The 14054-nt window shown below is 44.0% G+C and overlaps 2 protein-coding genes across 4 annotated transcripts in view; one reads left to right on the top strand and one right to left on the bottom strand.

Moving 5' to 3' along the window:
* PARVA (parvin alpha) overlaps positions 1-14054 on the top strand; it is a 171804-nt gene that overhangs the window by 109356 nt on the left and 48394 nt on the right. For all 3 annotated transcript variants that reach the window (XM_033203788.1, XM_033203790.1, XM_033203789.1), the window contains one exon: positions 2422-2524. In XM_033203788.1, coding sequence (XP_033059679.1) covers positions 2422-2524 — 103 coding nt within the window. The remainder of the gene's footprint in view (positions 1-2421; positions 2525-14054) is intronic.
* Positions 13071-13803, bottom strand: LOC117079788 (ubiquitin-conjugating enzyme E2 variant 2-like). The gene has a single exon (XM_033203791.1). It carries the CDS (start codon positions 13781-13783, stop codon positions 13346-13348), a length of 438 nt encoding a protein of 145 aa, XP_033059682.1. The 5' UTR covers positions 13784-13803; the 3' UTR covers positions 13071-13345.

Below are 14054 nucleotides of genomic sequence, written 5' to 3'. Positions count from 1 at the left end.
CTCTTACTCCCATGGATCACAACCAGAGCCCCACAGGCAGTTGGGCTATGCATGTTGGGTATCTGGCCTTTCCTGATGCAGTCTGTGCTGCACCCACAGGTGACTGCCCCTGCCCAGTGAGACCCTAAGCCCTTGCCTTGCTGTGCAGGAAGAAGATAGAACAGTTGAGGTGCAGGCTCTGCCTGCTGCTGCACCTCTCCGGGGTGCTGGGCCTGTATGGGCAAGGGTAGGGGGAAAGGGTCTAGCCCTGGGCTTGCTCCTATCAGAGGGCGTTCACCATGCTAGAATGGGTAAGCTACTACTTGCTCAGGAGACCCCTGAGGGTAAGCACAAGGTCAGAATGGGCTCCAAATGGTTCAGTCTTCAGTGTTGATCTCCCAGACCTAGACCTGCACTCGGGCCCTGTTTGAGGGAGTGGAGGATTGGAGATGCACATAGACATGAGCCCTGGAGTGCTGACCAAACACACAGATCACTTTATAGCTACCTCCGTACTTCCAGAGGGAGGTTCAATTTTCTAGATCTAGACTGGTTTGACCACCTTGAAATCCTACTCTTTCTGGTCAACTCCTAGTATTCTTTTAAGAGTCTCCTTAGGAGCTGGGCACAGTGGCATGTACCTGTAGTGCCAGCTACTTTCAGATGAAGGTTTGAGGACAGAAGTTCGAAGCTATAGTGGACTATGATTGTACCTGTGAATAGCCACTGCACTCCAGCCTGGGCAACATAGCAAGACCCTACCTCAAAAAAAAAAAAAGTCTCTTCAAACACAAGGCTTTCTGGAAGCCTCCCCTCATTCCTGATCTCTCCTGCCCACTCCCAGCCTGTTGGGGCCTCTCCTCTACTCTCTCATAGCACCATGTCCTTTCCACCCTAGGATTTGAACCCTTTATGTTATAATCCTTTGGTTGACCGGTTTTCTGCCCCCATAAGCCTCTCCAGGACAGAGGCTGGGACTTACTATACTGGATATAGTGCAGTGCCTGGTATACAGTAGGTGTTACAGTTATTATCTTCCTGTCTTGGGACAGTGGAACAATGTCCTGTAAAGCCTCCAGGCTCCAACATCAGCCCATCCAGGGATGGCAATGCTGTCTGGCTATTGCTGTGTTATAAAGGCAGCATATTTATGCTAAGGCAAAGACATCCAACACAAAGGATGATGTCCACTTATAAAAAACTGGAGAAATGTCAAAACTGTAGTGGTTCCCCCAGGCCTGCGGTCAGGGAGGAAGACTGAGTACAAAGGGGCCTACGGAAGCATCCTACGGGGGAGGGAACTGTTCTGTATCTCAGTTGTGGTGGGGGTTAAACTACTGTGCACAATGACCAAAACTCATCACTGTATACTTAACTCTTTTTTTTTTTTTTTTTTTTTGAAGTAGAGTCTCACTCTGTTGCCCAGGCTGGAGTGCAGTGGCACGATCTCGGCTTACTACAGCCTCAACCTCCCTGTTCAAGAAATTCTCGGCCGGGCGCGGTGGCTCAAGCCTGTAATCCCAGCACTTTGGGAGGCCGAGACGGGCGGATCACGAGGTCAGGAGATCGAGACCATCCTGGCGAACACTGTGAAACCCCGTCTCTACTAAAAAAAAAATACAAAAAACTAGCCGGGCGAGGTGGCGGGCGTCTGTAGTCCCAGCTACTCGGGAGGCTGAGGCAGGAGAATGGCGTGAACCCGGGAGGCGGAGCTTGCAGTGAGCTGAGATCCGGCCACTGCACTCCAGCCCCGGTGACAGAGCAAGACTCCGTCTCAAAAAAAAAAAAAAAAAAAAAAAAAAAAATTCTCCTACCTCAGCCACCCCAGTAGCTGGGATTACAGGCACCTATCACCACGCCTGACTAATCTTTGTAGTTTTAGTAGAGATGGGGTTTCACCATGTTGGCCAGGCTGGTCTCAAACTCCTGACCTCAAGTGATCTGCCTGCCTCGACCTCCCAAAGTGTTGGGGTTACCGGTGTGAACCACCTTTTCATGGCTATACACTGTGAATGTTGCTTGCCATTAGAGTAAGGAATAATAGGGGACATAGATATTAACAAGGACACTGGTGCCACCAGCGCTTGCAGGATGTACATCTGAAAATTACGAAGGCCAGTAGGGCTCACACTTGCAGCTACCTGTGCACACACTGGGTCATATGGATAGTTCTTCTGCTTTTAAATCTGAAGTTCAAAGCAGGGCACAATGGAACACTCACATAGTCTCAGCTACACAGGTGGCTGAGGCAGGAAGATCACTTGAGCCCAGGAGTTTGAGTCTAGCCTAGGCAACATAGTGAGACCCCATCTCAAATAAAATGAAACTTAAAATCTAAAGTTCATTTAGATTTTAATTGTTTAGGATAAGAAAGCTGGTCTGTAAGAAAATAAACTATAACTCTTTCTTATTATTGCTCGTTCCCCCTCTCTCTCTATGTAGGTATTAATTGACTGGATTAATGATGTGTTGGTTGGAGAAAGAATCATTGTGAAAGACCTGGCTGAAGATTTATATGATGGACAAGTCCTGCAGAAGCTTTTCGGTAGGAGAGTTCAGTGCTGCAGTGGATGTGTGTTTAACTGCAGGTGGTTGGATCACCTACTTGTAGTTAGAAGGAGTTATTCTCAGTTTACAGTGGCTTACCTGGAAATGGATTACAAATGTGTGGAACGTGGAATAACAGCTCAGTGAAGGTTTTAGATGTCCTCTTGCAATGTTTTATATGAATGAATTGTAGAGGGAGTCTCCACGACCAGGTGGGCCTGCTCCTTCTAGCAGCCAAGGGTCATCAGCTAGATGAAGAGACCCCATTATATATTAATAGCTAGAAAGCACGCCTCCTTCTCTCCAGAAAAGCATTCCTGTGTGGCCTCTGTAGGTATATTTACATGCATGGGCGTGAGTATGCATTTTTAGACCTCTGTCACCTTCAGATGCATGTATGTGTTCCTCTGTCATCTGTGGACTTGTGCATGTGTGTGTTCCTCCCTGGGTCGCTTTGCAGCTGTTCATGTGAAAATGTAAGGACAAAGGGGAGAGAAAGGAGAATTCAGGGGTAATCTTAGTGTTGAAAGGACAAATTTCAGCTTGAATGGAGTTAAGGTGTCCTCCACTGCTCCTAAACTAACTCTGGCCCAAACCTTCCCCTCAGATTCTAGACTTCAATCCTTCACTGCCCTCTGGGCACCTCTACCTGAATCTACCTTAGACTGAATTCATCCACTTTTCTAAAGCTGTTTCTTCCCCTCTGAGTTCATAGAATCCCCTCCCTTCCTCCTCTGCCCCCATGTATACAGGGATCAGCAAGACCCGTTTCTACCTCTCCTGAATACATCCTCTGCCGTTTTCACTTCTCTGAACTATTGAAAAAACTTCCAGACTCACTTCTTTGCTTCCCATCTCACCTCCTTCAACCTATTCCCTACGCAGCTAGCAGAGGAAACTTTTAAAATCCCAAGTCCAGTCTTGCAGTACTTATTTATAACTCTCAGTGGCTCTCTCCTGCTGGACAAAGTCCAAACCCCTTGTCACAACATTCAAAGCATTCCATCATCCGATGACCTCCAGCTGTCTCCTCGGCCTCACCTCTGGCCCCTCCCACACATGTGGCTCATCCATGTGGTAATACGTGTAAAGTGCTTAGGATAGTGCCTGACACATAGCAGATGCTCGATAAATGTCATCATTGGTTTTACTATTTTTTTGTATACCATTGCTGCATTTTTACATATGCCACACATATTAACATGCCTATACTTTTGCTCATACTAGTCCTTCTGCCTCTAAGGCCTACATTCCTCCTTTACCCACCAGGGCAAACCATTATTGCTCATCCTTCTGATCTCTAGAATTAATCAAATGTGCCTCCCTATTACAGCCTTTACAGTACTGTCACTTTTTTTTTTTTTTTTGAGGCAGGTTCTCGCTGTCACCCAGGCTGGAATGCAGTGGCATGATCTTGGCTCATTGCAGCCTTGACCTCCAGGGTTCGAGTGACCCTCCTGCCTCAGCCTCCTGAATAGCTGGGACTACAGGGCATGCACCATCATGCCCAGCTAATTTTTGTGTTTTTTGTGGAGACGGGGTTTTGCCATGTTGCCCAGGCAGGTCTCAAACTCCTGAGCTCAAGCAACCCGCCTCAGCCTCCTGAAGGTACTTACTGGGATTACAGTAGGGAGCCACCACGCCTAGCCCTATAGTCACATTTAGAAAAGGTAGTCATATACTCTTTTTTTTAATGTTCCCCCCCTACACACACATATATGTATCTCTCTCTGAGGAACTATATATACACTTGCACATATATGCATATATGTGTGTAGATATATACAAATGTGTACACACATATATCCATATACAGACGTGAGTATATAGACATACCTTATTATAAGACTTTCCATGTCATCTGTGGCTGTTTAGGTAAATGTGCATAGGCTTCTCCAAGGCACGAGCCATGTCCTATATATTTATCCAGGCTTCTCCAGCACCATCAGATTGTCTAGCACATGTTGCCTAGCACTTAATGTATATTGAGGCCAGGCACGGTGGCTCACACCTGTAATCCCCGTGCGTTGGGAGGCCTAGGCAGGCAGATCACCTGAGGTCAAGAGTTCAAGACCAGCCTGGCCAACATGGTGAAACCCCGTCTCTACTAAAAATGCAAAAAGTAGCCAGGTGTGGTGGCAGGCGCCTGTAGTCCCAGCTACTTGGGAGGCTGAGTCAGGAGAATCGCTTGAACCTGGGAGGCGGAGGTTGCATAGAGCCTAGATCATGCCATTGCACTCTAGCATGGGGGACAGACCAAGACTCCCTCTCAAAAAAAAAAAAATGTGTATTGAATGAATGAATGAATGGCTAATGCAATTTCTAGGAAGTTAAACTGATTTGGTTCTCAGACATCAGTATTAATGGGTGTTAATATTTAAGGGCATATAGACTGCAACTGAATACAGAGAGGAAATGAAAAAGCTTTGGCACATGAAGACATGGCTAAGCCAGGAGCCTCACTACGCATCTCTCCCAGTGACTACAGCTTTTAACTCCTCCAGCAAACATCTAGTCAGGATCTGAAACTGCCAAAATGTTCTATGCTAGGCTGTCAGAGCAAGCAAGGTAGAACATGGCCACAGAGTAATGGAACATGGTCGTGAAGGAATCTTGCCTCCAGGAATGGTTACAAAATCATCCAGCATCACATCTGTGCAACCCAAATCAGGCATCACATACAAGCAGATTCGATCATTTCAGATCTCACCCTTCATGCTGAAAAGGTGATTCGCTATGGAGGTGATGCTTCTTTTGTGAACTTAAGTTTAGACCCTAATCTCAAAGGTCTAAGGCAGGGCATACCCATTCAAAGCCTACAGGTAGGATAACCAAGTGGAGCGAGCCAGTGTGTAGTAAAAAAAATATACATGCATCAGGAGCTCCTGGGAGGGATCAGTCTGAAAGCAGAGATTACGGGGAATGTTTTGGTTTGTTTTCTTTTTTTAATGACTCTGTGAGTATATAAAGGAGGCAGAGTTTCAAGTGAGCACTCTGACCTTACGTTCCCCTCTGGTTATTTTTCCTGTCACTGGTCATGTTAACCTCAATCACATTGTCAAGGTGGTATCTGCCAGATTTCTTCATTATAAAGTGACTGTTTTTCTCTTTTTAATTTATGTGGGGAGAGATACTTTGAGACCGTGTAAATATCCTGTTCTCCTTAAACTTCTCCCTCTAGTTTTAGCATCCATTTAGAATGCATCTGCTGCAATTATTGTGGTAGTGTTCTAGCAGAGATGGTCTCTTCTCTGTATTCCTTCTGCATTTATTAACTGGAATTCTAAAAGGAAGAGTTGTCATTTCTATTTATTTATATCACTGTGGACATATTTATTTTATACTTTGGGTTTAATCCAGTACTACTTTATCGTTCACTTTTTTGCTCATTGGCTTCCAGCTTTGGCCATTGGGAGCTCTTTCAGGTTGACTCCTGGACACTTTCAACAAGCTGCACATATATATATATATATATTTGAGCATTTCCTTTGTTTCTCACATCATAAGACACTCCAAGACCATCTTATATTTTTCTTACTCCAGTCCTGAAATCAATCACTTTTCCAACAAGCCCTGATTTATTTTATTGGAGAATGGAATTTAGATATCAAGATTTGGGCATATTAGTGGATGTTTTTAACTTGTTGTCTGCAGCATAAATAACCAAACATCTGTACCTAGGTACAGTACCCTTACATGGTGGTGTTAACCAGGCATGATTGTTCCCAGAAATCCAGCTTCTAATCATACTGGGGCTTGAGCTTCCTTAATACTGAATTGGTTGGGCAGCGAGCTGGAGGGGTCTGAGTTTGAGATTAGTAAAGTAACTATGAAACACTAGCACTTAGAAGATGATGGAAATGGCATAGGGGCCTCTGGTAGCCCAGGAGCACACACACTGACATCAAGAAACGGATATGGGGCCAGGCATGGTGGCTCACACCTGTAATCCATGCACTTTGGGAGTCCGAGGTGGGTGGATCACCTAAGGTCAGGAGTTTAAGACCAGCCTGACCAACACGGTGAAACCCTGTCTCTTCTAAATACAATTAGCCAGGCATGGTGGTGCATGCTACTTGGGAGGCTGAGGCAGGAGAATCACTTGAACCCAGGAGGCAGAGGTTGCAGTGAGCTGAGATCATGCCATTGCACTCCACCCTGGGCAACAAGAGCGAAACTGTCTCAAAAAAAAAAAGAAAAAGAAAAGGACATGGAATCCAGGAAGCCATGTTGATTACATTGTGGAACAAAGACCCAGAACCTAGAGGCAGAAGTGTGTGAGAAGGTGTGGCAGTGTATTAGTCTGTTCTCATGCTGCTCATAAAGACATACCTGAAACTGGGTAATTTAAAAAGGAAAGCGGGCTGGGTGCGGTGGCTTACGCCTGTAATCCCAACACTTTGGGAGGCCGAGGCAGGAGGATCACAAGGTCAGGAATTCGAGACCAGCCTGACCAACATGGTGAAACCCCCATCTCTACTAAACATACAAAAATTAGCCAGGCATGGTAGCAGGCACCTGTAATCCCAGCTACTCGGGAGGCTGAGGCAGGAGAATCGCTTGAACCCAGGAGGCAGAGGTTGCAGTTAGCTGAGATTGCACCATTGCACTCCAACCTGAGTGACAGAGCAAGACTCCATCTCAAAAAAAAAAAAAAAAAAAGGAAAGAGGTTTAATTGACTCAGAGTTCCATGTGGCTGGTGAGGCCTCACAATCATGGCTGAAGGCAAATGAAGAACAAAGTCATGTCTTACTTGTCGGCAGGCAAAAAAGCTTGTGCAGGGGAACTCCCATTTATAAAACCATCAGATATTGTGAGACTTATTCACTACCCCATGATTCAGTTATGTCCACCTGGCCCCACCCTTGATACATGGAGATTATTAAAATTCAAGGTGAGATTTGAGTGAGGAAACAGCGAAACCATATGAGGCAGGGACCTCTTGACAGAGGGTTGTATGTGTTTTGTTGCTGTGGTGAAAGCCTGAACAGGTGAGCGTCCTTGAGATTCCATGTGACCTTGGCTGGCAAGGACTGGCTGGGTGTTCTCCAATTGTGAGCTCAATGGGGAGCAACAGCATACCTGGCTCACCTCTGTGTGGCCACATGCTCCTTGCTCACAGCAGTGTCTGCCTTCCTTGCAGGAAAATCACCCTTCTTAGAGGCCCCAGGCATTTCTGGTAGATTCTATCAGAACAGCCTCTCCCTAGTCCTTCTTTCTTAGCTGCCCAACCCAGCTGCCCCATTGCTGCCTGTATTCCCTGGGTCTTCCCACTTGCCATGGCATCAGATCTTAGTTTAGGTTTTCCCAAAGCGGCTGCTGAGACAAGGACATGGGTGGAGGAAGCTTATATGGGAGGTGACCTTAAAACGTACAAATAACTGAGTAGGGCATGTAAAAGGGGAAGAGAGAAGTGCCAAACATGAGTATGTTAATCAGAACAGCAGCCCTATTTCAACCAGGGCTCATAGCTCGGCCCTCTGAGAAACCACATAACAACACATCTCAGAATCACCCTTCCCAGTGCAAGGTAGCAAGGGCATTTATCCTATGGCTTCTTTCCCCCTGTGGTTGAGGGTTGCCTGTGCAGGAAATAAAAACTTCCAGGTTGTGCTCCTGTGGTTACAAGAAAAGGCCAGAGATGGCCATCAGTGTGCTAGGAGCTGTCTGCAGCTGCAGATGAATGCAGGTGGGCCAGGGAGCTTGGGGAAGGGGCATCGCCAGCATCCAGAGAGACCACAGGGACAGCAACCCTGCTGTGGGGACACTGGCCACTTCTCTGCGCTATTGGTATTGCTGCCAAGAAAATATTAGCCGCTGGCAACGCTGGCCTGCTTCTTCATGACATACACTTCGTCCTCTCACGGGAGCAGCCCCAGCCCTTTCCAAACCTCAGAGCAAAGGTTTCCCAACCCCAAAATGAGGAGGAAGTTCCTTCCTACCCCAGCCAAAAAATCACCTCATTTCTTGTCCAGGATTACCCCCTTCCAGGGTGATTGATAGAGGAAAGAGCCTTAGGTTTCCCAGAATATTCTCTTACTCCATGGCATCAATAAGAAAGTCACAGAATCATCCCAAGTTGGGACACATTTCCCAATGCCTCAGTTATGCAGGTATGTCCACGGTCACCTGGTTATATTTACATTCACAACACTTAGGCAGTAGGTATGACTGAGTGAGAGATGGGATAAGCGATTCCAGGACGATGCCTACACAACATAATTCATCATTTCCTTTGAACATGGCCCACTGCCTGTTTCTTATTGAGGTTTCCTGGCTTGGGATGTCTATGTGAATTTCCTTATAGTATGTTTCATTTGACTGATCCTTATCTTTGAACACATACATGTGCTGGGAACAGAAAAGGCCTACATTCAGGGATGAGAGTCATAAGGTTCCAGGGCTCTTCCTTCTAGTTTTCACAATAACATGTGACTGAAACAGGATATCATTCTTCAGGCTTGAGACCACAAGGTTGCCTGTGGCAATAAAGTTCTACAGGAGGATGGTTTTATTTTGTTTTGTTTTGTGTGTGTGGTTTTCTTTTTCCCTGATAGACACTAAAGGGTGCATTTTACACTGATCGTAATCTAGTCTGATAATAATATCCACTAGGCAAAAACCATTTGGTGTGCTATATGCTAACTGCTGAGTTTAGGGATATAAAAGTAAATGTGTCATATTGCTGTCTTCTGTTGGGATTAAAGATGTGAGCCACCTCACCCAGCCAGAGGGGGCTTTTTGAAAATTGTGAGTTCTGGAAACTCAGCCTGGTAATATACAGGTCTGTAAGAGATCAAGTAGGAGTTTGGGAAAGGTTTTGGGAAAGGTTTCAGGGAAGAGGGGTTATTTTGGTGTTTTATTTTTGTTACCTTTTTTTTTTTTCTTTTTTGAGATAGGGCCTCATTCTGTTGCCCAGGCTGGAGTGCAGTGGCACAGTCATAGTTCACTGCAGCGTCGCCCTCCCCAGGCTCGGGAGATCTTCCCATCTCAGCCTCCCAGGTAGCTGCGATCACAGGTGTGCACCACCATACCCAACTAATTTTTGTATGTTTTATAGCGATGAGATTTCACCATGTTGCCCAAGCTGGTCTCAAACTACTGGGCTCAAATGATTCACCCACCTTGGCCTCCCAAAGTGTTGGGATTAAAGGCATGAGCCACCTCACCCAGCCAGAGGGGGTCATTTTGAATGGGGCCTTACAGAAAAAGATCTCAAACATATAAGGAAGGAGAAAGGGCACTTTAGCCAAGACAACAAAAGAGTTTCCAGGAAGCCTCTGTTAATTTTGGTGCTAATGGAGGGAAAATGCTGTAGCGTCCAGGAGCCAGTGGGTAGGTGACCATCAGGGTTGGGTAACTGGGATATGAGGCTAACAAAGAAAATGAGACCCAGCTCCCAGGTTGTGGTTTTTAGCATCATTTTCCAACAGGATAAACCAGGACTTCTTGGAGAAATGCCTTCTTTTAGACCTGGGGCAGGGAATGTAGATGAGCCTAGAGCATCTTGCAGTGCCAAAAAGAAGTGCTAAGAAAAAATATATATACACAGCCACACATTGAAAATGTCCAAAACCAACCTGAGGGAGCTCCCAGTGGCCAAAGCTGGAATTATTTGGGGGGAAAATTAATAATAGTAGTATTGGATTATAATCCAAAGTCTAATATAAATATCCTTAAATTGATACTGATAAAAATAAATAACTGAACAAATAAACGGGAACAAAAAGATAACTCTCCCTTATAGAATATCAAATACTTTATGTAGATACAACCCCTTCAAAAAAGGTGGCAATTAATTCCACAATCCTCGAGTGGCTGATTTTAGTGACTGGCTTCCCATGATTAGGGTGTGGAAGTGGGGATAGGGTAGGGGGAGGATGTAATGAAAGGTTACTTCACTTCTGTGGTCTTCCTGCCCAGCCTACCCATGGGAAAAATGTAGGAACAACCAAGCAGTCCTCACCATCACTTCTCAAAATTGTCAAGGTCATGGTAAAAACAAGGAAAGTGTGAAAAACTATCGCAGAACAGAGGAGGCTAAGGAGACATGAAGAAAAGAAGTGGTATCGCCTAGACCGTTTCCTGAAACAGAAAAAGGGCATTAGAAAAAACCTAGTGAATCCAGATAAGATATGGAGTTAACAGTCATGTACTAATGTCATACATAAATACCTGTAACATATGTACCATAGTAATGTGAGATGTTAATAGTAGGAGGGGAAACTGAGTTCGGAGTGCAAAGGAACTGTCTGTACTGTTTGTAACTTTTATACAAATCTAAAAACCATTCTAAAATGAAAAGTCTATTTAAAATAAAGGGCCCAGCACTGTGGCTCACACCTGTAATCCCAGCACTTTGGGAGGCCGAGGTGGGTGGATCACCTGAGGTCGGGAGTTCAGGACCAGCCTGACTAACATGGAGAAATCTTATCACTACTAAAAATACAAAATTAGCCAGGCATGGTGGCGCATACCTGTAATCCCAGCTACTTGGGAGCTGAGGCAGGAGAATCGCTTGAACCCGGGAGGCAGACATTGCAGTGAGCCAAAAATTGCACCATTGCACTCCAGCCTGGGCAACAAGAGCGAAACTGTCTGAAAGATAAAAATGAAATAAATAGAGGCTGGTTGCGGTGGCTCGTGCCTGTAATCCCAGCACTTCAGGAGGCCAAGGCAGGCAGATCACTTGAGGCCAGGAATTCAGGATCAGCCTGGCCAACACGATGAAACCTCATTTCTACTAAAAATACAAAAATTAGTGGGGCGTGGTGGTGGGCGCCTGTAATCCCAGCTACTCAGGTGACTCAGGCAGGAGGATCACTTGAGCCCAGGAGGCAGAGGTTGCAGTGAGCTGAGATCGCACCACTGCACTCCGGCCTGGAAGACAAAGTAAGACTGTGTCTCAAAACAATAAATAAAATAAAGGAAGAAGATGAAGCTCACATTAGAGGACTGTGAACTAAGAGTTTTAGACTGTATTGTTTGGGTAGTGGCAACTAGTGATGGCTTATGAGCAAAACAACACGATCAGAAATGAGACTTTAGGAAATAACATAGGAGCAGTATGGGGGTTGCCCAGAGACAGTGGAAGGAACTCCAGCAGAGCATCTCCTCATGAGAAAAGGATAGTGTCAAACTAGAGGAGTGACAGTTTGGATGGGGAAAAGCTTGAAGAGGACCTAGAGATGTAGGGAATGAGTAGCCAGAGTAAACCAGGCTGATTCTATGTGGTGGATGTTGAATGGGGATGACTCCATGAACCCCAGGAGGAGGGGCATCTTGAAGAGTTTGATCTTGTTTACTTTGAGGGTCACTTTTCTATGCCCCAAAATGCTGGGCCGAAGTGGCAGCTATGCTAAAATTGAAGCACGAATGAAGAAACAGGAGATCTCAGTTCCAATCTTGGTTTCACCACTAAATCATACCTCTGCTACTCCAATCACTCTCCTGTAAAGTCAGGAAGGTGGCTTTAAAAACCTCTATGGCTGAACTACCCAGTTCAGCAACCAATAGCCATATACAGCTGTTAAAAGCAATTAAAATGGAACATTGATTTTCTCAGTTACACCAGCTAGATATCAAGTGCTCAATAGCCAAATGTAGCTAGTAGCTACCATATTGGATAATTAAAAAATGAACATTGCCGTCATAGCAGAAAGTTCTGTTGAATAGCACTGCTTGAAGATCCTCCTCCTATAATAGTCTGATTTTAGGATTGTTGATATATGCTGCTACTCTTTTTTTTTTTATGATTTAAAAAATGGGATATGTATTTGGATAATTTGCAACCTATAATCCTAAAAGAATTGCCAGAATGCAAAGATCTTTTTAATAATATTATTTCTGGTGAAATCAAAGTCAAAATATAATACCTAGGACTCCTTCTTGTCCAAAGAAGAAATTAAACTAGATAATTTCTTTTCTGAAATAGTCTGCAAATTATAATTCACAAGAAGTACACAAAATAGAGTAAATAAAAGTGTGTATACAGGAAAAGCTACATAATTCCAATTTTTGCTTCCCAGCAAGGTACTGTACATATACTACATCAACATAATAGAAATGGCACAGTCTCTGAGGACACGTTCCACATTTTATTTACATTTTAAGACTAACTTTAATCTGAAAATCACATATCCATACACCTATTTCCTTTTTGTTGACTTCACTTAAATGCATGGTTAAACAAAGACTGTAAACAAATATTTACCATGTCTGTTACATGTAACACACAAGAACAGCTTTTAACAGAAATTCATCAACTCCCCCCAACATTTTTTATTATAAATACAGGTATCAAAACAATCCTGAACATATTTTTGATACTACTAGTAGTCAGCACCCACACCGCTTCAAAAATTAACACATCTGTGACAATATTTGTTGTATCTGCTACTTTTTAAACAATTTCAACTACAGCTCTCTTTCACTAAGCAAGATGGGTAAAGCATGCCATTTCTGTTTTCTTTCTTGAGATTTTCACTTTTTAGAAACACACATGCTTCCACTGCCATCTGACACTTCTCCACACGCTTTCATCTTGTAAACCTGAATTCTATTTCGAGTACTCCAGGTTTATGTTTAAATGACAGTGCCTTAACAAGAGAAAAAAAATTGTGCTGCATTTTTCCTCCTGTTACCTGAAAACATAATGGGTGTACATGTATTAAATATATTCTTACAGATGTCCAGGTTATGTTTACCAGCTGGAATTCTTTTACTTAATGTGTGGGTATTTTTCATTGTGATATTTAATCAAGACACTAACATGAGTAAAAGGTTGTTGATTTAAGACAAGTTTGAGATCCACTAAAATTAATTGTTGTGTGTTTGTCCTTCTGGTGGCTGTGGGAGCTTCATATTTTCTTTGGGCATCATTAGACGTCTTAGCTCTTGAAGTACAACTTTAATGCTATATGAATTTTGCCATTTTGCTAACACTGGTATGCTCCAGACATCCACCATCCCACTGGAATTATTTATTCCATTCATATTAATTTTTGTTACAAATCTAACTGACGGAGGAGCTTCTGGGTATTTAGGTCCACATTCTACTTTCAGGCTATATATTCTGTTTTCATAATTTGTCCTTGGTGGCCCAATAATCATGCCTGTCCACCTTGTAAGTGTCATATCTTCATCATCTTCAAGGCCCCAGCTAACCGTACCGTCGCCTACTCCTTTTTGTCCTTCTTCAAGTTCTTCCAACAAGCGAAAAATACGAGGAACTTTAACTCCTGTGGAGACCGCCATCTTCTCCTGCAGCCCGACGCAGCCCATATGCTGCTATTCTTAAACTGAAAGAGGCATTTTCTCATCTCAGAAACTCAAAAGTTAGATGAAAGTTTTTTATTATTTTTCTTTATAAATAATAGAGAAGCTCTCTAAACTGTCTTACTACATAGACAAAAGCATGGTAGAGAATGACTATGTGTGTGTGTCAAGGGACACATACACAAACATTGTACAATACAATGTTTGTGTACGCATTGAATATTTCTGGTAATAGTCATAATAAACTGTT

This window comes from Trachypithecus francoisi, unplaced genomic scaffold, assembly GCF_009764315.1.
Source record: "Trachypithecus francoisi isolate TF-2019V2 unplaced genomic scaffold, Tfra_2.0 Lachesis_group8, whole genome shotgun sequence".
Classification (NCBI taxonomy): domain Eukaryota; kingdom Metazoa; phylum Chordata; class Mammalia; order Primates; family Cercopithecidae; genus Trachypithecus; species Trachypithecus francoisi.
Note: the sequence above shows the minus strand (reverse complement) of the source record. Positions and strands in the feature narration are given on the sequence as shown.

Coding starts and splice junctions, on each gene's coding strand:
- LOC117079788 (XM_033203791.1), bottom strand. CDS start 13,783: ATGGCGGTCTCCACAGGAGTTAAAGTTCCTCGTATTTTTCGCTTGTTG.